This window comes from Heterobasidion irregulare (assembly GCF_000320585.1).
Source record: "Heterobasidion irregulare TC 32-1 unplaced genomic scaffold scaffold_04, whole genome shotgun sequence".
NCBI classification, from domain to species: domain Eukaryota; kingdom Fungi; phylum Basidiomycota; class Agaricomycetes; order Russulales; family Bondarzewiaceae; genus Heterobasidion; species Heterobasidion irregulare.
Window position 1 is genome coordinate 965855 of NW_009258200.1, and position 25210 is coordinate 991064.

At 50.3% G+C, this 25210-nt stretch overlaps 8 protein-coding genes across 8 annotated transcripts; 3 read left to right on the forward strand and 5 right to left on the reverse strand.

Annotated features, from left to right (window-relative positions):
• Nucleotides 1-471: 471 nt before the first annotated feature.
• On the reverse strand, nucleotides 472-7672 carry HETIRDRAFT_157086 (sodium/sulfate symporter; the record flags this gene model as incomplete). The annotated part of the gene is made up of 17 exons (XM_009546768.1): nucleotides 472-745; nucleotides 797-837; nucleotides 887-977; nucleotides 1036-1208; nucleotides 1260-1433; nucleotides 1490-1891; nucleotides 1942-1992; nucleotides 2055-2094; nucleotides 2148-2339; nucleotides 2395-2504; nucleotides 2560-3015; nucleotides 3083-3107; nucleotides 3158-3587; nucleotides 3648-4099; nucleotides 4154-4208; nucleotides 7574-7628; nucleotides 7649-7672. 17 exons carry the CDS (start codon nucleotides 7670-7672, stop codon nucleotides 739-741), a joined length of 2778 nt encoding a protein of 925 aa, XP_009545063.1. The 3' UTR covers nucleotides 472-738.
• Nucleotides 7673-8245: 573 nt separating this feature from the next.
• HETIRDRAFT_426291 (uncharacterized protein) lies at nucleotides 8246-8963 on the forward strand (the record flags this gene model as incomplete). The annotated part of the gene is made up of 3 exons (XM_009546769.1): nucleotides 8246-8563; nucleotides 8616-8705; nucleotides 8802-8963. 3 exons carry the CDS (start codon nucleotides 8246-8248, stop codon nucleotides 8961-8963), a joined length of 570 nt encoding a protein of 189 aa, XP_009545064.1.
• A 595-nt stretch (nucleotides 8964-9558) lies between these two features.
• HETIRDRAFT_126211 (uncharacterized protein) lies at nucleotides 9559-10338 on the reverse strand (the record flags this gene model as incomplete). The annotated part of the gene is made up of 7 exons (XM_009546770.1): nucleotides 9559-9604; nucleotides 9663-9685; nucleotides 9743-9846; nucleotides 9912-9929; nucleotides 9987-10072; nucleotides 10143-10243; nucleotides 10318-10338. 7 exons carry the CDS (start codon nucleotides 10336-10338, stop codon nucleotides 9559-9561), a joined length of 399 nt encoding a protein of 132 aa, XP_009545065.1.
• A 1552-nt stretch (nucleotides 10339-11890) lies between these two features.
• Nucleotides 11891-13483, reverse strand: HETIRDRAFT_426293 (uncharacterized protein; the record flags this gene model as incomplete). Its single annotated transcript, XM_009546771.1, has 3 exons — nucleotides 11891-12261; nucleotides 12328-13065; nucleotides 13120-13483. 3 exons carry the CDS (start codon nucleotides 13481-13483, stop codon nucleotides 11891-11893), a joined length of 1473 nt encoding a protein of 490 aa, XP_009545066.1.
• Nucleotides 13484-14831: 1348 nt separating this feature from the next.
• On the reverse strand, nucleotides 14832-16332 carry HETIRDRAFT_473851 (uncharacterized protein; the record flags this gene model as incomplete). The annotated part of the gene is made up of 5 exons (XM_009546772.1): nucleotides 16083-16332; nucleotides 15903-16028; nucleotides 15498-15846; nucleotides 15235-15428; nucleotides 14832-15149 (listed from the first exon to the last, which is right to left on the reverse strand). Exons 1-5 carry the CDS (start codon nucleotides 16293-16295, stop codon nucleotides 14832-14834), a joined length of 1200 nt encoding a protein of 399 aa, XP_009545067.1. The 5' UTR covers nucleotides 16296-16332.
• Nucleotides 16333-17803: 1471 nt separating this feature from the next.
• Nucleotides 17804-18924, reverse strand: HETIRDRAFT_38400 (glutaredoxin-related protein). The gene is made up of 3 exons (XM_009546326.1): nucleotides 18577-18924; nucleotides 18167-18509; nucleotides 17804-18101 (listed from the first exon to the last, which is right to left on the reverse strand). Exons 1-3 carry the CDS (start codon nucleotides 18835-18837, stop codon nucleotides 17977-17979), a joined length of 729 nt encoding a protein of 242 aa, XP_009544621.1. The 5' UTR covers nucleotides 18838-18924; the 3' UTR covers nucleotides 17804-17976.
• Nucleotides 18925-21873: 2949 nt separating this feature from the next.
• HETIRDRAFT_163165 (uncharacterized protein) lies at nucleotides 21874-22103 on the forward strand (the record flags this gene model as incomplete). The annotated part of the gene is made up of 2 exons (XM_009546773.1): nucleotides 21874-21976; nucleotides 22033-22103. The coding sequence occupies 2 exons, from the start codon at nucleotides 21874-21876 to the stop codon at nucleotides 22101-22103; spliced, it is 174 nt and encodes a 57-aa protein (XP_009545068.1).
• Nucleotides 22104-22528: 425 nt separating this feature from the next.
• Nucleotides 22529-23966, forward strand: HETIRDRAFT_416817 (uncharacterized protein; the record flags this gene model as incomplete). The annotated part of the gene is made up of 7 exons (XM_009546774.1): nucleotides 22529-22538; nucleotides 22658-22857; nucleotides 22909-23064; nucleotides 23121-23193; nucleotides 23248-23320; nucleotides 23379-23398; nucleotides 23464-23966. The coding sequence occupies 7 exons, from the start codon at nucleotides 22529-22531 to the stop codon at nucleotides 23964-23966; spliced, it is 1035 nt and encodes a 344-aa protein (XP_009545069.1).
• Nucleotides 23967-25210: the final 1244 nt, after the last annotated feature.

Sequence of the window (25210 nt, forward strand, 5' to 3'; positions counted from 1 at the left end):
AGCGCACTGCCTTAGTACTGCCTCCCTGTGTCCACACCCTAGCTTAGCGCATTTGTACAAGTGAGCCATGAGGGGGTCAGTGCCTTTTTACGAGCCGATGCATGAAGTCGACTAGATCCCGCCGCCTTTCTCTCGCTGCACAGAGATCATGAGCGCAGAGAGAGTGCGAGACAAGAATGCGCCGTTCAAACGAAGAATGTCGTACTGCGGCCTCGCCGACGACGTTCGATGTACCAGCTCCTCAAATTCCGGGATACGCCGGGCTGAGCGGGTTCTGCTAATGCTGGTCCTTTAGTTTACAGAGGTGTATAGGCCTCACGAATAGGACGTTCATCGAAAGAATCACTCAACAAATGATGAGTACCGACAGAGGGAATGGCTGCCCAGTGTCGATTGACTGGGACGTGCATCTGCCGACATGTCGTTGAAGAAATGCCAAATGTTCAAAATGCCAACTTCGAACATTGATCAGGTAGAGCGTTCTTCCGCCCGGCGAAAGGATACATTCCTAACACAAGGACAACGAGCGGACAAGACATCGGCAATTATCGTAAGCAAACTAGCCACCCCAGCTCTTGCGACTTGAAAGCCCCTCTTGATGATCTATTGCACATGTATCTTGATGGATGTAAATAGATTTTGAGCAAGTAAATTGTAGGGTAAACACTAGCACTAGCACTACAGATCAGAGGTCGGCACATTCGGGATTGTGTGGAGGTCATACATGTTGATGTCTCATTATAGCCTGCAGCATACGATCAGCATGATATGTAACCTGAAAAAGGAATACACGCACCCGATGAGCTTCATAAGCGCGAATCCCAACGTCGCCACAACCTAAACACAACGTCAGACTGCATTCCTTCCAGGAACGATCCACACTCACCAGAGTGGCGATCACGCTCGCCGGCACGCCGTTCTTCAAGAAATCGATATTTGACAAGTACAGCTGGCCCATATCGTCTTCCTGCGTGGCTCTGCGTAGACCTGTTAGAACTAATGCAAGTTGAGAGGAGGGCGCATAAGGCTACTTACGCGGTTTGATTAGGGAATCCTGACACAGGCATGCCCATACCCGCAGAGCAGATCAACCCGGTGACAAATATGAGCAAGTTTGCCTGATCGCCTGGAAGGTTGCTCCCAACCTCCTTCGCAATCGGTACGAGGAGGACACTCGCAATCGTGTGACTGATGAAGGTCGAAATTACCTGCAGTGAATATTAGTATGGCTAGTCAGCAGAATTTTGTAAAGTACACACCAGAACAACGGCGGAGAGGACGAGAACTACGGTGTACAGTGAAAGCCCTTCCACAAGATCTCGGATGACGACGTCCATCTTTTCCAGCAGTCCGCTTGAAGTTACGCCTTTTCCGAGTGCGATACCTCCCATCGCCAAGAAAACGACGGTCCAAAGGAACTGTTCAAAATCATCCTACAAACAACTCGCTTATCAGGGAATGGACTGGAGAAGAGCGCTCGTTTTCCCACCTTCTTCAGGACACCGGTTCCGAAGAATGCCACGATAGGGATGATTGCAATAATACCCATATCGCCGACATATTCCTCAATGCCCTTTTCGACGCACCAGAGACCGATAGTCACCAAACAAACTAGCGTGACCCACCACTGCTTCGCAGTGAACCCTTCTCTTGTCGGCCGAATGCTCTTAATCTCTAGATACCCTTCGCCATTTGGCAGATGCGAAGGCCGGTAGGACACCAGCAGCATGAGCCATATCAAGATGATCGAGACAAGAGACACCGGAAGTGCAACAGCAAACCAGTGCGCCCAGTCCAGTGGCGGATCCATTGCCTGCAACGTGATCAAGTTCTGGGGGGAAGATATAGGGGAGGACTGGCCCCCGATGTTCGCTGCCAACGCGATCGCGATCTGAGATAAGTCATAAGCGAATGACGCAGTCAAGAGAGGTGCAGACTGACTATGAGACAAGGGCCAAACGTCGATCGAGGAGGGAGGGTTCGAAGAATTGGCTAATGAAAGGAATTCTGTCTGAATCAGCATGCCCTTAGGCCAATTCATGGAATCAACATACCCGCACAAGTGTGAAGCAGAGAGTAGGCGCGGCGACATTGCTTGTGACTTGCGTCAGGACACATCGCTCCAGGCAGACACCACATAAGCGCACCTTATCCACATACTGGCAAAACATGCTACGCCCATAACCGCCAAGAGCACGACACTTGGACGTGTCCCAGCGAGGCTCAGCACGCGGGTAATGAGCACCCGATCGATGCTTGTCTTAGAAAGCGCTGCGGCGATGGTGAACCCACCAATGAGGAGCATGATGGTCGGGGAAAACATGACTGAAAAAATCCACCTAAGCCAAGTAAGGGATGAGATGCCGAGTCACATTCACAATAAAATTAGCCCACTTTGTCGCATCAGGGGTGCTAAGTCTGCTATCTCCGTTAGGGGACCGCACGACTTGCAGGCATACGAGCAAAAGCGGTATCATCATCGATGTCACAAACAAAGGGATGGCCTACATGGAGATTTCATTTAGAGTCTCGACGGATATGGAACATGTATGAACATACCTCTGTCGCCCACAAAATAGTCGCGAATACCAAAATAGCGAGACATCGATTGGCCTCTGTGCCCTCAACAGCTTGCACGTTCAGAAGAACCGCGAAAACAATGGCGGCTAATAGCACCCATGCATGCCTTCTCCCCACGCGCAGTCTTCCGACCGGTGTCCGCACTTCAAGCGCTTTCTCCTCTGAAGATGTTCCTAGGGACACGCCCAACGGAGTCCCTCCGTCACCTCGACGTTCTCTCCCGATCATTGTGCGCCAGACAGTGTCCCGTTCCCATGCTATGTGCTCACGTAGATGCATTTTGAGGTACCGTTGTGCAGCGGCCACGTCACCATGGGTAACACACTTCGCATACAGATGGAGAAGAGCAGATTGAGCTTCAGAGAGACGAGAGCGAGAGGTGCCGTCAAAGGGGGTCGTTGGCTCGAGAACCTCGTGGAGGTAATGTGCTTGTAGCTAAATGTGGAAAATGTGAGATATTGTCGCAGGCGCGGATAGATACCGTCAAGTGTGTCAAACCCACCGAATTCTCAGTCACCTTGTCATACCTGAATGACATTCACTGAGGATTCGCCTGTGATATTACAATGATACATACTTTTTAAGGATCTTGCGGAACCCTGAGTAATTGAGCTCGACATAAGAACGAAGCGAGGCGACTTGATTGTAGAGGTTGGTGATACGTCGCTTGAATAGCAATTGTGTGTCCATTGCATAGTTTGACTTGGCTGTCCATATCGTGTCGTTACCCTGCAATGTTTGTGAGGTCTCGTGTGGGGACGCTAACGATGCTATACTGTTGCGCAATTTGTTCGCGAACGTACGAGCAGCACTCGGAGATTTACTGCGACTTTTGCTGCTATTCAATCCTGGACCTCTCACATTGTCCTGCGACTCGTTGACAGTAGAGGGGATGTGTATCTGGAGTTGACGCAAAGAAGTCAAGCTTGCTTCCAGGTCCGCGTTATCCTCTGTCGAGGAAATGCTGACACGGCGGGCAGCGGGCGAGACCTCCGCCATTTGATTGCCTGACAATTGAAGATATACACTCATTTATGGCTGTTTCTGCAATTCATCTTAGGACACACCTGTATTGTTGGGATTGAGCGGCTTCGAAGCAGCATTCGACGGCTTTCGTCTCCGCCTAGACGTGCTCGTATTTCCTCGCCGATCCCGGCTTCTCTCTGTGCTCTGCCATTCTTCGTCGTCATCATCGTCTTCGTCATCGTCATCCCAATCACCATCGCCCTCTGTATACAGCCTTCCAGCAACAAGCCCCATCTCATCCTGCTCCTTCACGAGATCTTCCAACTCTGTAAGCTCTTCCAGGAGCTCCTTTTCTTGATGCGAGTAAAAGGACGAGACCTTGCGCAGCTCCGCATCTAGCAGTGGATGGAAGAGTGCATTCGTATCCGGCGCTAGCGCTGACCGTCCCACGAGAGATGTATGCTCTGTCGCAGCTTCGATGTCATGAGAATATATACGTGCGTCATGCTGTTGCTTCTCCAGTTGGTATATGTATTTCTTGAGAGCATCGTAACTGCAAAAGTGATTGAGCAACCGATTCTTTCTTGGAGAACCCGCAGAAGCGTACGCGATATATTCGTCCCACCATTCGACGACAGCGTTGAATTTCAGCGAGGAACTGACTCGGGTATCAGTGACGAAAATTAGTCACACGAGCATGCACAGCGCACCTGAACTTCATAGCTAATCTGGCGACGTCAAGTCTGCGGTCACTTACACCGCTATCGATGACTCGAAGTGGTATGTACTCGACAGTGGGTGCAATATCAGTCGGTTCGACTTGGCCGTCTCGCGCGGTGAAGAACGTCGGGAAGGGTAAGGAGAGTATTCTGGCAAGCTGGGAGGACCCAAAGACCCAAGGCTGGTCTCAGCAACGTCGCCGAAGACGAGAAGCAAAACGAGAAGCCTTCCACAGATTATGCACGTGACTCCATATCACTTGCACGTGGCACAGACGCGTCCGCGTCGCATATCCGAATTTCGCGCAATACTTAGTTTCATATAAGCACAGATGTTCCAGCGCGCATAAAATCATGTTCACATTGTTTATCCAATATCCTCGTCTCTCCCCTGCTATAGAAAACAAACATCTCAAAGAACGCCGGCTCGGATGCAGTTGCACCAGCATTGGTACGGAAGCTAAATGGCCCTGAAGTCGAGGCGCGGAAGACCTGAAGTAATTCAGTAGTGCTGAGCCGAAAGTATGATCAGTATAAGCTATTTATAGTTCTTTCCTGAGTATATCCATGAAGTGTATAGCAGACGATATGGCAGCTAAAAATTCGTGCAGTTTCTCACTTATTGCTCCCATTCTATTTCAACGTATCATAAATGGGGATCTCGGGGGCTGGAATAGAAAACAGTAGAGGATGTTTGGTATGTGGAGGCTTGCCGATGTAATGCCGCCTCGAAGCGCATTCCCATATAGTCCATATACGGAAGGTGTAGTATTGAGCCTGCGAGCCATATAGTAGTCACGGACCTGTAGCTCTCGAGCAATAAGGAGGGTGGGATTCCTCCTCGTTCTGTCATTGCATGAATGTATAGGTATGTGCGCTCAACGAAATTTCTTCTCGCCTGTGTGGAAACATCCACAGATAGGAAGATTCCCTTCATTGCCAGAGGCAAATCAAGAGAGCCGTCTGAGGAAATAGAACAACGTGATAGGACTTCACTCTGGAACTCGATGATATTGCGATACGGCCAAAGCTATGTTGACGCACCTGTGGTATATCCGTCGACGGCCTCAACAAATTGTTTCGCCAACCACATCACCCGAGCACCCAAGAGCCTGTCTTGGTCTTGGGGGGTTTGGGGGAATCACTGTCTGTAGCTCAGCAAGCTCAACTGACTTTGAAAATCCCATCTTTTAAAGTCGTTCATGCCAACACTGACTTGGATATTAAGATGAGTGGCGTTGTCCGCAGCAGGTGGATCATTTTTTGGCTACACGAGATGAATTTCGCCAGCAGGGAGTGATGGCGGAGACTGTGAGTCAGCAGTACAATGCTCTTGTGTTATCGAGAGCTCGAAAATCGCCAATCTGCCAGCTCGTCGTACGAGAGACAGACACCGAGAAGGCTATATTGGAGTATATTGGCTGTTCAGCCCGGGACAGACTCCGCGATATACAAAAATCACATGAACGGAGTTTCCTGAGATGTTTCGATACCAAACCACTTACTTATGTCGTCCGTGATAAAAAGATGCATATGCAACATACTGCGTGACACGAACGTATGACATTACGGAGGCAATATCCATACTGGGGGACTGAATTTGCGGGGTATATCTGCGGCCCTGTCAATGCAACGCATGAGAGATTTCTGTAATCCTTCCGCTCAAAGATGCACCCTCATTTCTGAGCCCAACATCGGTACCGACCATCTGTAAGGTATGTCGCTTCCGGCAAGTCTCCTGATACCCCTGCCCTAGGCATCGTGACGATATTCCAAAGTGGCCAAGAATTCTGCGCACGCGTGTTCATCGAGCCACAGGATTGCTTATGGGTTGCCAGGAACGGTGAGAGCAGCTCCAGGTCCTTAACGTACAATAGGCACGCAAAGATTCCCCTGGGTACCGACGGCACATTCCACCACACGCAAGAGTAGACCCCAGTACGCACTGCGGCTCCGGATCTGCCAGAAAATCTTGTGAGCGCCATCAGGGATAAATAAATACGTTCAACCTCCAAAAGCCATCAGCTTGAGTAACAAACAGGGCTCACGTATGCTACAAGCTGGACGACGATTCAGTCTTTGTGTCCCTGCCCCCATCAAGAGATAGCGCTCTCAACCAGTTTCAGCTGAACTGTTGCTTGGAACATCTTGGTGGCGAAACGCAAATGGCCGCCCAGGGCGTTGCGTATGAACACACCCGGGCCGTCCGGAACGCTCGGGACTAGGATTGAACCCAAAAATAGCAAGTCGTTTCCTTCGGCGCAGGTAACGTTGCCACTCTCGAGATCTCACCGTCATCTGCTTGCTTGCTTTCTGAAGTTCTGAGATCTAACACAGTCCCTGGAAAGAAAAGATGACAGATCCCTCTCGCACTGGTGGCCGAGCTTGGCAACACTACGAGCTGTAACACGACACGGGGCTGACAGTTCTACCTCGGGGTATGTATATCGCACCGAATGATGATGCGAACGGTATCCGAAGGACTCCATGCGGTTGGAAAAGCTTAACCGCCCTTCTGCAATGTAACCTTAGGAGGACAGTGTGGGACTGGGAGCTAACTGCGATCATTGCGAAGTCTGTTTTGGTAAGTGCGCGCCCAACGCAAGGGGCCAGTAGCGTCATCTGGACGAGAAACATCGTCTTTTGAGCGCGCGGGTCTCGGGGAAGGCTGTTTATTGCTGTGGCAAGCCGTGGCACGCCCTGTCAGGTCATGACAGCTGGCGCAGTGAGGCACAGCGGCTTCTCGACCTCGAGGGCCCTGCTTGGGCATTCGCGCTCAGGCTCCTCAGCTCTTGCGCTCTATCGGTCCCGCCCTCGGAACCGTGTCGCGCTTTTTTCTTATCGCCTCGGTGCCCTCGGTTTGTCGACAACAATGATGCCAAGTGGCCTTGCAACATGTTTTATGTCTCACGTACATCCATTTTCTCTGTAGACCCTTATGGACACACCTCCAGGCCGCATAGAATCCCATCGTTACCTATCGTTACCCACTGTCGGTCACGGACTCCCTCGCAGCGTTCTCTACATACTTAACACGTGAACGGGGTTCCCATAAATCCCACCCGGGCTCCGCAAGGTGTGATACTTTGTTCATAGTTGCCAAACGCGCTGGGTAGCCCCACCAGCGGCACCCAATACATGGCCATACGCATAGTGGGGATAGCACACATCCTCATACACCAGCCCTTCGTGTGAGAGCTGTCTGCATTAATTGGGAACCGAGAAACCTTGTTCCGTCCTCGAGACTACCACGAGTTGACAGAGTTGGCATCGATCACGAAGTCGAAGCACCGCAGTTATCTTTATACGCACTCGGGCCTGTCTGACCCCATTGGCACGCCGTAATGTTATTGGCGTCAGCCTCTGTCAGCTAGAAGCCTCACAAGCGGGCAGGCGAGTCGAGGCATCGTACCAGTGCGACGACGTGCAATCGTAGTAAGCAGCCACTACATACAAGCGTTGGTTCCACTCGCACTCGACCTTGGGCGCCCGGGTGAAGGCTAAAATAGTGCAACGGCCGCCGAGGATACGATATAGCTCTTTTCGGCGGTCGGTGAACTCAATCGAACTTCCCACAAGCTACAGCCTTGCCAGAAAGCGAAAGCGTCCGTGAGTGCATTACCACAAGCTACAGCCCCGGAAGGACCCTCCAAAAAACATCCGTGAGTACAGTATTCCATGAGACATAAATAGTGAGCATCGCGGCCGCTGATATGGGGGTATTAGATACTAGGCATGCAAAAGCTTCGAGATGTACATATATTACAGATACAAGACAGAGGCACGGCTAGAAACACTACAACTGTGACAGTATTTCGACCATAAACGAAGATAGAGTAGGAGCAGAGCGCAATCGTCCAGGACCACGAGATAAAGAGATTAAGCCGCAACGTAAGAAATTGAGAATAGATACGGGTCACCACGGGCGAATAGGACGAGAGGCGTCGGTCGAGCTCATCCGACATGATTCGGCGGCACTAATGTATTGCCGTCGAAGCTCAGCCTCCCTAGATCGGAAGACGGCCTGCGTCTGCTCAGGGTGGCTTGGTTTTAGAGAGAAATCCTTGCCGCTGCTGTCGCTGCCGATCGACCGTTCGGAAGGCCAGTGCCCAGTCAACGAGAAAGCTGAAGGCAAGCCCTTCCCATTTTCTGTGGGCGGCAAGAAGACGGAGGGAGAGGCTGAGTCCGCGAAAGCGTCGATGGAACGCGGCGTTGCAGGGGAAATAGGAGACGGATCGGTCGGGGAAATCCCGTCGTTTGTCGTCGACGAGGAGGAGACCACGCTTGCGCTTACAGACGTGGGCGGTGGATAGTGTGATGACGAACCGAAGTTGTTTGACGTGTCTCTAGGCGAGTGCCTATGCTCTCGGTAGGCTGCCTCGGTGCGGACGGAGATTGGCGACCACGACGTTCTACAAGCGAGGCGAGGACGGGCCGATCGTTAGCCTTGGCGGGAGAGTCCAGTGAAAGCCTCATACGTTGCACATTTCGGTACGGAAAGAGACCGCCGGCGCTCCCACATTTGCTCCATCGTAGGCGGACGCATGTCGTGCCGAAGCTCATCGGCAACTTGGAGGCGGCGGAGAACAGCGCGAGAGTCGCGCATCGACGACCCTGAGATGTCTGCTAGCGAGGAAATGGGAGGAAGCGCTACCGAGGCTTGGCGAGCGCGAGTCCGTTCACTCGGGTGTTGGATAGGCGGTAGGACGATCTTTTCGGCATTCTGGAGCTGGAAGGCTCCAGGGAATGAAGCTGACATGTTCATCGGGCCTCCGGGCGTGGGTTTATTCAGGCCATATGATGCTAGAGATACGGGCGTTGACGAGCTTGCATAAGGTGAAAACCTCGACTGCGGGCTACGTTTTTGACTGAAAGAGTTTCGGTGTACGCTGCCATCTGTGGAGAAGGAGACCAAAGGCGCAGAGCTGGATACATGAGGCATCTGTGGACTCGTCCTGTGTCGTGTGGGCGGACCTGCCTGTGAATAAACTAGCGATGGACCAGGAGGCGGCGGTTGATGCACGAAAGCGGACATGGCTTGGCCTGTCACACTATGAGGCCCTGCTGTTGAGATTATAGTCCACCCTTCCTGAGGGCCGCCAGAAACCCCTGCGGATAAGCCACCGCGTTGTATTTGCGTGTTACGCCTAGATCGACGCCGTCCCGTCCCAGAAGGTACGACTTGCCCGAAACCGGGTTGGTCTGGAGACAAGCATGTACTGGGGAACGTGGGTCTACGACGTCCAGAGATGAGTGTGTGAGGATTACAACGTGGAGCAATGAGGGAAAGACCTTACCCAAACAACGGAATGAGCTCGTGACGAATCGGCCATGCCACGCTGTACAAACGAGTTGATAAATTTGACGTACACGGGGAAAGGCAAGAGAAACACTTACCGACGAGACAAACGTAGGGCGACCTTGAGGCAGAACGCTTAGTCTGAGGGTTTGGAAATGTGCTCGTTCAAACGGCTTACCTCGTATGGCATCCATGTGCCCTGTATCTTGAGGTATCCGCCTCGCACTCTACGGATAACAGAAGCCAAGTCGGGCTGGGATTCTATCATTTTGACGATGTCCGCTACATGCAGGAGCGGGGCGGCTTAATATAACGATAGAAGTGTGAAAAGAAGCGATTCATCGTACCTTTGGAGTTCCCCAAGGCTGTTGAAAGCGGTTAGTTTAAACATTCCGCAAGGGAGCACAAGACCGTGGCCTCACCTTTCCAGATGCCGGTCCAGAGGATGTAGCCGTCGTCGGCGTCCATCATGATCCACTGACCATTTAATGGATATTCATAAACAGGTCTGGTACGGTCGTCGGCGAGCTCAGGACGCTGGTCACATTTGTGAGGGAGGTCGTAGTCGAGGAACTCACATGTACCCCCGGGAATCGTTGCTTGTGATATACCGGCTTTTGGTGACATGGTGATTGGGGCTCGCATAAGGCCGGAAGCGTGGACCGGCCGTCGCAGATTCCTGCGGAGGCGAAGAGAAAGCGTCCTATGACGGTGAGCGGCGGACCGAGTGGAAGGAGGGCGGCATCGGCATACCTGCAGTAGTCCAGAGGCCATGTTGATGGGCGAAAGGAAACGAACGGAGTGGGTGGGAGAGGCCCCTAAAATACGAGATGTGGTACAATCACGGAGTGGCGACTATACAAATACCCGAGGCGACGAATTTCACGTCCTCACAAAAACGCAGTCAAGGCCAGGTACCTACGGGGCGCCTACTGGGAGCAGGCATCAACGGTCGCACGCGTGTCCTGGAAAGAATGGAGTCGGGAGGCGCTAGACGGTGTTCTGGAGGGTGGCCTGCCCGTGTTTGAGAGAAATGAAGAGGAGACGGAGTCGGCGGAGCCCGTGTTTCCAAAGGCAGAAAGTCGCTAGGGGGCAGCCCATTTACGGAATCTGGGAGAGGGTTAGCAACACCTAATATAAACGCCTGCTTCTACGCGAAAATCAGTCGCTCTCGATTCTTCGCTTGGAATCTGCATTCCAAGGCACCGAAGCGGGCTGCCTCGGCCCGTCTCGTCCCCGGGCGATCGAATCCCATCGCGGAACTTTCTCCACCCCCCCGAAAACTCCGCAGCATCTCCCTTTTCCGCACGTGCCTGCCGCCGCCGCTCGACGCCCACATAAAATCAAAACATAAGACATAGCTCCCCCCCCCTCCTCTCAGCACGGTGTTTCGCCCGCATCACCGTTGTCGGCACTCTCGCAACAGGCGCCATCTGCTCACCGTCGTTTCGGGGCATAAACACCGCGGCTCCGGCAGGCGCAGGCGCGGCCTCCGCAGGGGCGACGCATGCAATCCCCAAGGAAATCATCGCTTGCACGCGTCGAGGGATATAGGTTCTATCGTTAGCTTTTCCCGAGTGGGCCTTGCGTGCTCGGTTCGTCAAGATCCACTGGACCCAGATATCCGTCGAAGACACCCCAGAACAGCAACACATATCCAATTTCCCACACGGGACTCGAGCACCAATCAGGTTAGCGGCTGCTGAATGTATGATGCAACGTCCCTTTCAGGTGATTTTTTTACTTCTATCGTCCTTCCCAGGAACAACAACAAAGGATCAAGGCCGCCAGCCATTCGCTTGCGCGCCATCGTTGTTCCAAACCTATCCACCGTTTCTCCATTCTCGCGGGGTCTCCTGGGGATTGCGTATAACACCCGTATAACTGAATGTGGCCACCGCCGGGCCCGCAGGCGGTCGGGTAAAGCAGGCTGCTGAACTATGACGATGGATATGTGAAATTGAGCAGCGAGCCTGCTGCGCCGAGGTGCCTTGATCGCCCGAAGACGATATCGGTAGACGTCACGGGGGAGCAGTGCCCTCCGAATGCATCCGATCGTTTCGCATGCTCTGCCGTCGGCACCGCACCCCTGCACCGGCACCGCACAGCATTCCAGTCGGTCCCGTTAGAAAGCTCAACATGAGAACGTTGCCAACTCCTCGACTCCACAGACAACTCGGCGCATCCAATTTCAAAATCGACGAGCGATATCGAAGCCTAATGCCTCAAGCCATGAATTTAAACACGAGATACGCTATGAGAACCCCAGCCGTACGCGACTTGTCACGGGGCCTTGTGCGCCCTCCTGTCTCCCGCGCTAAAGCAATTAGTCCTGGACCGCCGCGGCCGCCACAGCCTTGAGGACCCTGCGTGTCTCCGTAGAGCCAGGCCCGCCTCCCGTCGTGTAGGTCACATGGCTGACCTCGAACCCGTTGAATTGACTGGCCGCGCACAATGTGTACGCTCCCATGTTATCAAAACCAAGCCAATCTCCTACCCGGAGCGTAGCCGGCAGCAGCGTCACCGGGCACACGCAATCAATAGAATCGCAGGTGGGCCCCCAGACGCTGCTCGGGTTCAACGGCTCGGTCGAAGGGACGTGGAAAGACCCGTTGAGGGACAGGACGTATGGGTGCACCTTCTGATGGTCGAACAGGATGCAGTTGAAGGCACCGTACACACCGTCATTGATGTAGTCTGTGCGAGAGAAAGTGGCAGGCCATGATTAATCAAGAACGAGAGCATATGGGTCGGACAGCGTACACATCACCGTCGGCTGATCGTTGCTGCCATCCTGAGCTGCTACCTCGTGCTCTGTGTCCGTCAACGGGCCACGACGGGCAATCACGTTCGCCGCCAGACTGAACGCGCGGGAAACGTAGTACCTGCCCGGCTCGGCGATAATTCGGAGATCCCGGCGGTCCGGAAAGTAGCTGTGGAGCGCGTCCCTCAAGATGGCAGCCGTCGCCTCGAAATTCCCGTCCTCGAAACCGCCACCGACGTCTAGTAATTGAAAGGTGTACCCCGCTTGGAGGCCCATATCAAACGCCGCGCGTGCCCGCATAACGGCATCGGAAAACGCGGAAGAGTCGTAGCAGCCGCTACCCACATGGAAGCTGATACCAATGACATCTAGGTCTAGCTCCTTAGCCTTCGCGAGAAGACCGGGGACGGTCACAAGCGGTGCACCAAACTTCAAGCCGAGGCGGCATAAGCTTTTGGAGTCGTCGGTAAGGATGCGAAGGACGAGCTTGGCTGCAGAGTTCGCGCGCGCGACCTTGTACAGCTCGTCCGCGTTGTCAAAGGTCATCATGTGTACACCAGCTTTGGCTGCATTCTTGATGAAAGATGTCGCTTTGCAAGGGTTTGCAAATATGATACGGGAAGGATCGATGCCAAGCTTTAGCACCTGGGAAATTTCCCCATTGGAAGCACAGTCGAAACCCGTCCCTAGTCCAGAGAGCAGGCGGAGGACGTATGGGTCAGGGTTGCATTTTACAGCTGTGGCTCGCAATCAGATGAGAGTTCCCAAGCTGTTATCTGCACGGCACACACCGTAAAAGGGCTCGACTTCGGGGAGACACCGTTTCCAGCGCTCATGCTGCATGTAGACATAGCTCAGGTCCGCCACGAAGAAGGCCTTTTCCGCGTCAGGTTCATGGTCGACTGCAAGACGAGCCGCTCTCATGATTCCATTTCTCAGATGGACATCAGGGTGACCCCTTTCAAGTGGCACTAGATCATCGAAGAAGACGTTGTCAGCCGTTTCATCGTCGTCGCCAGCGATAAGAGAGGAGTTTGAGTGTAATAGGGTGTTGGTCGGCCATGTCGGCAGATTTTCGGCGCCGCAAGTGGTCGAAGACGCATTCAGGTGCAGGTCAACTGCATACGGCAGGGGGAGGAAGTCGATTTGGGACATTTCTGTCTGATGTGTTTCGGGGGTATCAACGAGAATGGTTTCGTCAGATTCTAGTTCGGTGGGAATAAGTTCAGAAGTTGGATAGTTTATCGAGCAATCGAGGCACGTCGTGGTTGAAGCGGTTACGTGGTAAACCCGATGTACCGAGCCTGCACCGCCGCGGTTTGTATTGGAACCGGGCGGACTAGGACGGTAGCGACGAAGTTTGGTTCAGTCGATGAATGTTCCCCGCCGCGTAGCGAGGACGAGATTGGTGTCGAGGGAGATTGAGCGAGCGAAACGAAGAAGGAGGATAAGATGATGTGGAGAAGTGTGATTCGCGAGCGTGTAGAGTCCTGTCAGGGGGGTTCACCTTGACGACGTCGAATGTGAGGCTTCACGCGTTCATAGAAAGGAATGGATGTTCGCTCACCACGAACAGAAGACCACCTATGATAGATGAACAAAGGGAGCGAAAGCGAGTGAGAAATAGCGCGTGTTGTGCCACTAGCTGATACGCACTCGAGGGTCAACAGACGAAGATCGTCGTTTCTCTCCTGGTCGGTAATGGTGGCACGGACGTTTCTGTGTCGTGTCAGGCAGTCACGACGACAGAGTTCAAGAGGGGATGGAGGCGAGACTAGAACGAATCGCGTTGAGTTCGTTTGGTTGCTGGAGTCGAAAAATTGTAATCGATGTGTGTAGCATGGGCAGCTCCGACCGAGAGTAGCATCAAATTGACGCTCCGACTCCGCGAGACTGCATTGGACTTGTGGCATCGTCTCGAAATTAAGGGTTTCCGAGTCGAGGCAAGCACGATCAGTTCATGTACAGTTTTGTGCAATTCATCCGACCAGGCACCGATATCTAGCCTTTGAAAGGGTAGAGCATTCTCGAATTCTCCGGCGTTGAGGAGCTTCCATTGCAAGAAGTTTTCTGGACAACGCTAACTCAACAGACCAAGAGGTGAAGACAGAAATGTCATCAGCGCCAGATGAGCTGTCACAATTCAGATCTTTCCCGAAGGTGACACCCGTCATTTTGGCTCTCCACAAAACCCCTTGTGGATCATACATGAGTGCATGAGTGACAGGACAATTTGGATGGAAGCTGGCAGTTTTCGGGAAGTCGATGGAGAAGGTAGGTAGTGCGGATGAGGTGCTCACTGTGTCTGACAACTTGATCTGGAATCACACTATTGTTCGTGATTTCCCCCAAGCTCAGCCTAGCGTCATAGAACCCTCCAGCAGGTTAGCATAATGCGAGAGTGCGAGGAATTGCGATGGCGGAGTTTTCTCTCAAAAGGTGCGTATCGAACGTATATTCATAGCAATAAATTTTACATCTCACACCGGCAAAAACGGCTGGCCTAGGGCGGCACGCGCGAAAAGGCGTTCCATTGCGTGGAGTTAGGATAGTCACCAATCGCAGGAGCGTCGCGGGTTGAAGGGTGAGTAACGTTGCTCCACGGCACAGATGTGGCACCAGTGATGTTGGGCAAAGTGGGCGTATTTGACGCCCAGGGTGCCCTGGTGCCAGCAATACTGCCGTCAGCACGAGGCGCCGCGTTTCGAGAAACAGGTGATGCGATTCTCGCAAGAAGGGTATCTCCAGCCTCCGGGTTCCATTCTATGAGGCCGCCGAGAGGCAAGTGCTGCACGACGACCCGCTTTCCGAGCACCTCTGCCTATCGACGCAGTTGCAATCAATCAAGTGGTCAATGAGGCGGCTGAGGTGTAATAGATTCACGCGCAGTCGGCATGCTAACTCACTTCATACATCTTAAACAAGCCAGAGTTGACCTTTCCCCAATGTGCAACACCTGTGGCGATAGAGTACAGCTGAGAGGAGTGTTCGTGGAAGGGACCGTGCTTGACTTCGTGTATGCGCATAATCGACATGAAGTACAAATTCGTGGCAGGTAGAGGCGGTCTCAGTACAGCGTTCACGGGTATTTCGGTCTGGTCTATGGTTACAACGCACGCCATCATCAGCATCGACATCAGACTTGCCGAGCAAATGACAGAGCACGTACCTCGAAGTTGCGCGCTGCCAAAGATATACCCGAGGAAATGCGAGTCGTCTAGGCCCCAGACACCATGACTACCCGCAGGCTCAAGCTTGTACACGTCCTGCAGGCGCCAACAGACCCTGAGATACCGGATGAAGATATCAAATACAATTTGGCGTTCCTCGTCAGGATCGGATCGCAGGAACCGGATGAGTGTCAGGCAGAGCAGAAAGAGTGCGAACGAGGTCTCGTGGCCTGTTCCATAGTCCATCCGAACAAAAGATCCAAAAGCTGTCAGGAGATACGGTTTGAGATGCGGGATTGCGGGGTGGAATTGCGGGGAAAGTAACGAAGACAAGAGACCGTCCGCGCGCTATGCCAGCCGAGCTGAGTGACGATCTGCGCTTCGATGGAGATGCGCAGGCTCACATCCTCTAACCGTTTTCCCCACGTTCGAAACGCAAGGTTTCCGAACCTCTGCGGTGTCGACAGGGGTGGTATCTCATCTATCCAGAGATCCAATTGATCAAGCAGGCCGATGACCGCGTTCACAGCCTAAGAAGAGCGATAAGCGCCGCGTCACTAGCCCTGAAATTGTATAAAGTTTACCTCGCTTGGGGATAAACATGACCATGGGAGAGAATGTCCAACAACTGCTTCATTCAAACGGCGTAGGAATAATCCGTAGTCTTGATACCCGCGCGTCCGTCTCCACAAAGAAACATCAGAATCTGTGTGTATCTTTTGCGTGGGAGGAGAGGCCTGACGAAGAGCTTCGCCGATATGTATATGTCGTAGAGTTGAGAGTTGAGAGGATGCCATGAACGAGCTGATCTCTAAGTTGAGATTGTTGAAGCACAAAGAGAGTGGTGGGAGCCTTTGTGGCTGTAGTACATCACGGTCAGGGGATCTCAGATCTCAGTAATCCAGTGTCGCCTAAATCCTGCCTCTCACCACCACCCTTCCAGAGTACTCGACCGAAAAATCATCAAATATCAAAAGGAGTCCCCCTTTCACCGATAGTACGTCTTAGACGTGAATGTGGTTGCGATCAGGCTAATCAACACTGTCTGACTAGTCCGGTCTGACCAAACCCCTCCCTACTCATCCTGGATTATGTACTATTCAGCAGTAGTGGCATTATCCGAGTCTGAACCCGCGGTTACTGGGCTTTACATGTTATCTTGTGCTTCTTCCAGTCTGATTTCTGGCAAGCCCTGGGTGGAGCACAATACTTGACCTTTTTGCATCTACCACAGGCCAAAAGCTTCCCGCTATCCAGAGACTGCCCCTTCGCACAGAACCCACAAATCTTTCCGATCAATTGTTCCCTTCTCGCGTCCTCCTCCCTCACTGTCCGAATCAGCTCTTTGCTCATACCTCTCCTCTCACTGGTCAACGCGAGCGACCTCACGCTGATCCCGTCGTTGTCATGAATATCGGCATTCCCTCCATGCTCGAGCCACCACCGCAGCGCCGTCTCTTTCTTCCGGATCAGTGCACGGTCGCCCGGGTTCCAGATCGTGGCGCTTCCGTGCCCACAAGTACCCCCGTACCGATCGCGCGTGTTGATGTCTCTCCCAGCTGCGCACAGAATCTCCGCAAACTCCGGGTCGAATGACGGGTGCGTAGCGAGAGAATGCACAAGCGCCGTCGTGCCCGAGACATCTCGCCCGTCGACCGGCGCGCCTGCTGTCAGAGCTAGCCAACGTACAACCTCAAGCTGTTTCTAGTGTAATGCTGGCTGGATGATCGAGCCCAGCAGAAGAACGTTATATATAGGGGTCTTTGTTGCCCCGTAGCGGAGGCGATTGATCTCAGCTACTGCCTCGTCAGCTCCCAGATGCTTGACACGGTTGTTGAAGTGTTCTATGACATAGGCAAGGTCGCCATGGATAACATGATACCCAAAGACATCGAGATCCTCGCGTGGTTCCATGGTCGAGCTTGTGAAGTACGTCCGGAGGCGCTGGGATTCTACGCCTTTGAGAGGTTCATCTCTGTATTTCAAAACTCGTATGTCAACAACATCTGAAACGACCAACTTCCTTATACAACCTACGTGGATATCAATTCTTCGATCGGTCTGTATGGCAAGGTTTGGATGTTTGGGTGGCAATGTGATGGGTATCGCATCATGGTGTCAGTGGGTGAAATACGTACCTACCAGCCCCAGAACCAAGTTTTGCAAGGAGTCGACTAGCTGCCAGAAGACTCATGGCTGATCTGAGTCTTTGTTTCCAACGGAAGATGATTTGGATGGCGAAGAAAAATGCAAAGTACGTTGAACCAACGCGGAGAGAAGGGACGTTTGGGCACGCCATACATCGCGTCACATGCGAAGCTTAAGACTCGTCATTCCAGAATCGAGAACGAAAAACGATCAAAAGAGTACACGAAAACAGCTTGCGATCTGAGTATACACGAGCGTACCTACATCCGCACATAGCATACCATCCGGCGAAACAATGCTAGCCAACCAAAAACCCCGCGCATGATCCAATCAAGCTAGTATCTCCTTCAGTTCTCCGTTTTCTACCATCTCTTGTACGATGTCCAATCCGCCAACGAACTCGCCCTTGATGATTAATTGGGGGAACGTCGGCCAGTTGTTCAAGACCTTCAAGCCTAAGAATAGCACGGGGCCTGTTAGAGAATATGCCAAGAATAAAGCGATGCGTGTGAAAGCCTACCGGATCGCACGCTCTCGTCGGACAGAACATCAAAATGAGTGAATTCGATGCCTTGATCCTTCAGCAGAGCGACCGTCCTTCTGGAGAATCCACAACGCGGGGCGTCCGGAGAACCTTTCATGAACAGTACTACATTGCTCTTCTCCATGAGACCCTTCAGTCGGGCATTGAGTTCCTCTTGCGACTCTTCTTTCTCAAGCCCGTAAGAGTTGTGCGCAGTAGCGGGGATTTGGTCTGTGTGTGCGAGCGGGTGGACGGAGGATGGTGGACGGACGTGATTTGCGATCGAGCTGGTCAAGGTAGCTGCGTCGGCACCAGATATACGTCCAAGTAGTGTATGTCCCTGGAGGTGACATGGACCCACCATGATGAACAGGTGCATTTGTAAGACCAAAAGAACAGGTACTCACACGCAAGATGATAAAGGTTGGGACCGCCTCAATCTCAAATGACTCGGAGATGTCGCTTTGGGATTCGGCCTCTACGTGAAGCACCAACAGTTGAGGATACTTCTTGGCGAGTTCCAACACGACTTCGTTCATCTGAGCACATGGAGCCGCCCAAGGTGCCCAGAAATTGATGAGGGACACTCGGTTGAGGTCCGCAGACAACAGAGATTGAAAATGCTCTGGAGAGGTGATTTCATTGTAGTTCGAGGGCAACGAGGGCATAATTTTGAGGTTTTTATACAAGTTAGAGTGAGGAATAGGAAGCGATCTTGAGGAGAGGTATACACCGGTATACAAACTGTGTCTGTCGGGCAAAGGAGAGTCAGCACCGAGCTCCTTATCTGACAACAGATCGCGTCATTCTTATTATCAAATGACCTTATCCAGAAAATAAGTTAATCTAATCAGATCCGACCTTGCTTCCAGCTTCAAAGCTTCAACAGTCACCAGCATATAACTTAAACTGACTGTGGCTTTTCATACTACAGAGACATTAAGGCATAGAGGTGTTTCCTTCCCAAAAGCAAGCAACACCATCTAGAATCAGACAATTCATTGTACCCACAGTGCTAACTACTTCATGATTCCCATCAACCATTTTCGCTAAGTACCATTGTGTACTTTGATGTGTTTCTTCATATTTCATTTCTTATACTGATACTACACTTCCTAAAGAAATGCATGGTAGCACAGGTGTTAAGCTACTAGGCTTATCACATGTACTTAATACACTGGGGGGGGTTTTCTGGGCTAATTATGGTGGCCCAACAAATAAAGACTATTGCTCATCTTTGGGCTTGTACTAGGAAGTCTTGGTTACTGTCAATCCTATCTTCAAAGAGATGGAGAAGGCGCTGATTGACAATAGGACAATGTTCATCAGGGATTGGGAGGTCTTCTCTAATACAACAGATGGCTTCTAAGGGATTCCAATGGATGACTCAATAGGCAGTAAGTCCTTTAATAAGTTACAGGGATGGGAGGATAATCAGGGCTGTGAGATAAATCCAGTGCTTCATCAGACTAGGTATGGTTTGATTGATCTGACAGAGTTCACGATACATGGGCTAAAGGGAGCCAGACACCAGATACAGTGCAGAGATTAAGATGTATACGAAATGAACAAGCTGATCTTTCATAAAGCTTAGCTCACCTATTTATAGTACAAGCTATTTAGGGCCAGATCTGGATCTGGTTTATATTTCTAAACACTAAGTAAACTAAATAATTAGGATTTGTAATCTGCAGTCATAGTTTGTACTCTGTGACTTTTCAATATAACTATGTATAGTAAGTATATCAAATGTCTATCCATATCAGCAAGTATTCAGGAACTGATCATGATTGACATTAGTAAACTTTAGGAACTGATCATAATTGATATTAGTAAACTGTATAGGTAGAATGAGGAGGATAAGTCATAATATCATAAGTGTTCATGTGTTAGCATGTAAATAGTAAACAGTCGAAGTCTAAGTCATATACATAGCTTATAACTATGTCTTGAGTCATGTACCTAGACACATGTCAAGTCATAGTCCTAGTTGTTAATATCCAAGTCTAGTGTGAGACACCTAACCTTCCTTTTTGTCCATGTGCAAAGCATGTGTTAGGACCATGTTCTAATAATACTCTGGTATAATGTGATATTAATCTATATCCCACTAGAGCTACAATTGGTTTTTTATAAGTTGACTATTCAAATGCAATTGCTTCAAGCTTAACTGCATACATCTTTGTTTATGATCATAGATAGATAAATGCTGTCACTTTAGCTAAATTTAGAATTGAGTCAACACAGCTACCTCTGAAAGGCTCTAATCCTAATATAACCCAAGGTACTTTTTATTGGGGAAGAGTATTGCATGTTCCCTTTATAACTTACCTAAGATATTGAGTCTTCAGCAGTCAGATTGGTCATGTCCATAGAGAGCCCTTCAAGTCTTATATTCAGTAGTCAAGGGCAGCTCAATGTTTTTTGCACAACTTATTAATATTCCTGACTCTGGTGCATGCACACCTCATTGATATGCTTCTTAAGTAATTCATCCTCTTTTATGATTATAAGATACAAGTGAATTCACAACCACTTGAGAGGCTGCTCTTTGAAAACACAAATTATAAGGCTGCTCTTTGAACACACAAATTATAGAGATCCCAACCATCTAGCATAGCTTTTGTAGAATCACATTATATCATATTTAAATCAATAATGTATTGCAAACAATATACAAAGTGGCATAGAAAGAACAAATTCTGGCATATTTGACTTTAAGGATGCAATATGAAATTAGAAGTTGATAAGCTTATAATAATAACAACCAGTAGTAAAATACAATGCTATGTGAAAATTTTCAAGGTATAAGTGCTGTGAGTAGCCATGTCTTTGTATCTTGTGCAAACATATTACAATCTATAATGCACAAATAACACCTAGTAGACAAAACAGGTTTAGGGATGGGGTAAGCAAATAATCTCTAATCCTAACTATTCTTAATTATTTATAAATAGAACTAATTAAAGAGTTATATAAGAGAGTGATTTTCCAGATGTGCCTCTAATTTAGAATACTGAAGCTAACCAAATATGCTAATAATATGAAGCATACCAAACTAATTAGCAATTAGTGACAACAGCCTATAGGGAGCCCCTAATGCTGAGAGTGCTAATAGATGCATAGGATGACTGTGAACAGCTCCAAACAACTATGCTGAGGTCTAAATGCAAAGTTGGCACCTAACAAATGGCTAAGAGCACTGAACAAATTGGGATTGGTTGGTCCTAAGTATGCTAAACAGTCAAAGAACACTAAAAAGCTGCAAAAGTAGGGTATTGGTGCCTAGAGCACACTCATGCTTATCAACATGTTAATAATCAGTGTTAATAACTACATATTGTGAGCATGGGAAAATAAAAGTAAAATTGAGAAAATGGGCCAATAAAATAATGGCTCATAGCTCACTTAGTGTTATACATTCTATAAACCAAGCCTAAATAAGTTGGAGAGGCTCAGATGGCTAGAGCATAAACAGGGTGATTTGAGCAAGTGGTTATAGAATTGGGTGTCTTGGCCTAACCTCTCCTTGCAGTGGAACCAGAAAAGCCACCATGATGTAAGTCAGACATCATTCAAGCTCCTATATTTTGCAAAGAGTACACCATAGCCTGATCATGTTCAGGCACTACCCATAAAATCCAAAAAATCATTCATATGCCTCTAGAATTCAGCCAACTGACAATACTTTACTCATGTGTCACATGTTAGCTACCACTAACAAGAATAGTGCTGGGACAACAACAACAGCACTGTATACCCTCTTTTCTGCCCCCACCACCTTGGAGGCCTCCTCTGGACAAGGAGGTGAGTTTGACAATTATTCAGAAACAGAGATTGCACTGAATAACAACAAATTTGAGATACACCAGGAAATTCATTATTAACCTTCAAAACCAAGGGGTCCAATATGTGCATGTTAATAACATGTTAATAACACCTGTTATTAACCCGGTTAAAAATTAGGAGTTCTACACAGCGCCCTATGATGTCGAAGACATTCAACCTAATGCCTAGAGAGAAGGGTTCCAATCACCCTAACCCTAGTCAATGGTTCTATCTTCACGTGTTCTCACTCGTTGTGGAGATCGTGCCAGGGGCGGCGGCAGTCTCTGCTAGTCTCTGCTCTACCGTCACGATCTGGTATTCTTGACACAGGTACATCAATAAAAAAGGATATTGTCTCTCAGAAACCTTGCCACAAAGCCGCGCTAGTACATGGATCGGGAGCACGACCTCTACCCCCAAGTCTTGTTCATTCAATAGTCGGGCATCTAGTAGCTGGAAGCACTGACCGGACGGGCCTGCGGTGCGGCCGATGCACGTAACCGTCTGGCATCGCCCTTGTGACGCCTGACCATGCGCTGCAGTGAGGCACGAGACCGGGCCTTCTTCACTTTCCGAGGAAAATGCCGCACCAGTGCAGCACCTCGGTAGCCGTCTACAAATACCTAAAGGTGAGCACTCTGCTCTGTTTAATGCGGTCAGAGGTCATGCTCATTTTATCTTGCTTCATTGTGTCTATTGCACCTTTGTCTCTTGCGACACCCTTTTGGGACTGGCAAGCAGACTACAATGACGGCGTCCATCTTGCCGTTAGTCCGGAGTGTGGAGAACTTGGCGGAAACTTCACCGATGTCAATGCAGGTATAGACCTGCGCAAGATCAAGACGATTGTATCGTTTGGGGTGTGTGAGGCTTTGTACTTATCCCAATCGGAGGCTAACGACTGAAACTAGGACTCCTACACCGACTCGGGAAAACATGATGGCTCCCCTCTCCTTCCTCCAGTCCTCACACCTCCCGATCCGCATGCAGGAGGGAGGTATTCAGATGGTCCAATGTGGTTGGAAAATATAGCAAACGACATCAACGCAAAGTACATGGCCTACGCGGTAGGCCACAGCCCATTCTCTCTCTCTCTCCCTGACCACGATAATATCATACTTAGTGGTCTGGTGCCGTGGTCAACGGCTCACTATGGCCGAGCAAGCCTTCAACAACAACAGATTTCATTTCTCAAGGTTTTTTGTAAATTTGGTGAAACATATTGCATTATTTTCTCACACATTGTGTAGTGTCCAGATTCTTGAACCAGTCAAATGATCTTGACCCCCATACGACCCTTTACACTGTCTTTTTTGGCATCAAGTGAGTTGGAAATGCAAATTTTCAATTCCCAATTTACCAACGATCCGTCTGTATGAAGCGATTGGGTCGCATCTCAGAGTAAGCTTCAAGCATCTATGTATCATTCTTTTCTCGAGCTCTACTGAACATATTGGCGCTGACAGCTGACGGCGATCACCTGCCTGAGGATGCTCAATACCTGCTGAACCAAATTCGGATCCTCGCCAGTCCTCCCACAAACGCGCGAAACATCCTCGTAACGGACGTGTACGGACGCGGCGCGCACACTCCCTCGGGCGAAGCATGGAAACAGTCGATTTTTGACGGTCTCAGCGCATTCAACTCTGGGACCAACGGCGCACCCCCACTGAACGTTGCATTTGGCGATTTCTCCCGCATCTGGGACGGTGTATTGGGTACGGCTCCTGGATATGCGGCCTTTGGATACACAAGCTCGGGCTCCTGCCTGCCTTTCACAAATACGACAGAGGGAGAGTGCGATGATCCCAAACATACATTCTATTGGTTGCACGGGTGCGAACTTTTGCATGAGGTCCAGGCCTCGATATTTATTGCTGAATCACTGTTTCTTTTCTCAGGCATCCGTCAAATGAAACGGGACGGATCATGGCTGATTATGTTGAAGAAGTGTTCGAAAAGTGCTTGATCCTATGACTGCTCGCAGCTCCATTTGTGCGCTCGTGGTTGTCTAACTCCATAGATAGATTTGCGTAGAGACTCGTCGTCTTTACCTACACTCTCAAGACCGTCAATTCCATGTCTTACTTAACATGAATATCACGTGTCCCCTCCTCAAGGATGTTATAGGCATCCTTTCCAGTACTAGTTGATATGAATGTTTCTTTTGTATCCTGAGTTCCGATTTCCGGGGGACTACTGTTGGCAAATACGGACACACAAAGACCGAGCGGCGGCCTAAGCCTGCTCTTCGTCATCGGAAATCCATGACTCGAATTCCATGTGTATTTCCTTTGGTTGACATTGGCCCGACTGCAATCTCGTGTATGCCATCTGAGATCCTCTTTTCAGACGACGGGACCTTTTGTCTGCCACTGCTCATTGCAAGCAACATGATTGCTGTAGCCCGCGAAGCACCTCCGTTCGAGTTGCTCAGTGCCATTGTCTCCACCTACATGAACGGTCTAATGTCCACGGAGCTCTCATTTATCTCTTCTTGGGGCAGAAGGCTACTTCGATTTCCCACCGCCTTCCATCTACGGCCTACACTAGTCGTCTGGCAGCTTCTACCACACTATTCTCGTACACAGCCTCCATTGAAGCGATAGCCGATTCAGAGGGCAGATGTGTCCAGGGAGGGCATTGCAGGTTGTTTCTGAACTGTGTGCATTACAAGCTTATAATCCTTTGAAGGCGGCTGCTGATCGTATCCTGTGGGTTCTTTTCAACGGTCTTGTGATGCATGTCCAGGTCCTTTTACGTTGTTGGCCCTCTGGCAATAGTAGCGGTGCACGGGCCCGCGTCCTCCAGCACTTTTCCTCTATTGCGATCTGTTCAATCACTGTCTTCCGCCCCAATGCTCGCTATTCTTGTCGCTAGTCTCTTTGGAGCGTTGACGCGTATAAAGCCTGTACTTGGCGCCCAAAGGTAAGGCCAATCGTGCCCTCCACGAATTTGAAGGCCATGCGTCTCACGGAATCTCTCATCCTCGCGTCCTTCGCATCGATTGTGACCGTCAGCTCCTTTTCAATCCCGCGAGAAGAGAGGAACGACGGCATTCACCTTGCCGTGCATCCTCAGTGCGGTTCGCTGGGTGGAAACTTCACTGATGTCAATGCGGGGATCGACCTATGGTCCATCAAGACGATTGTATCTTTTGGAGTGAGTCTCCCCTCCTCGTCTACTTCCACGTCAGGCATATGAACGCGGCGC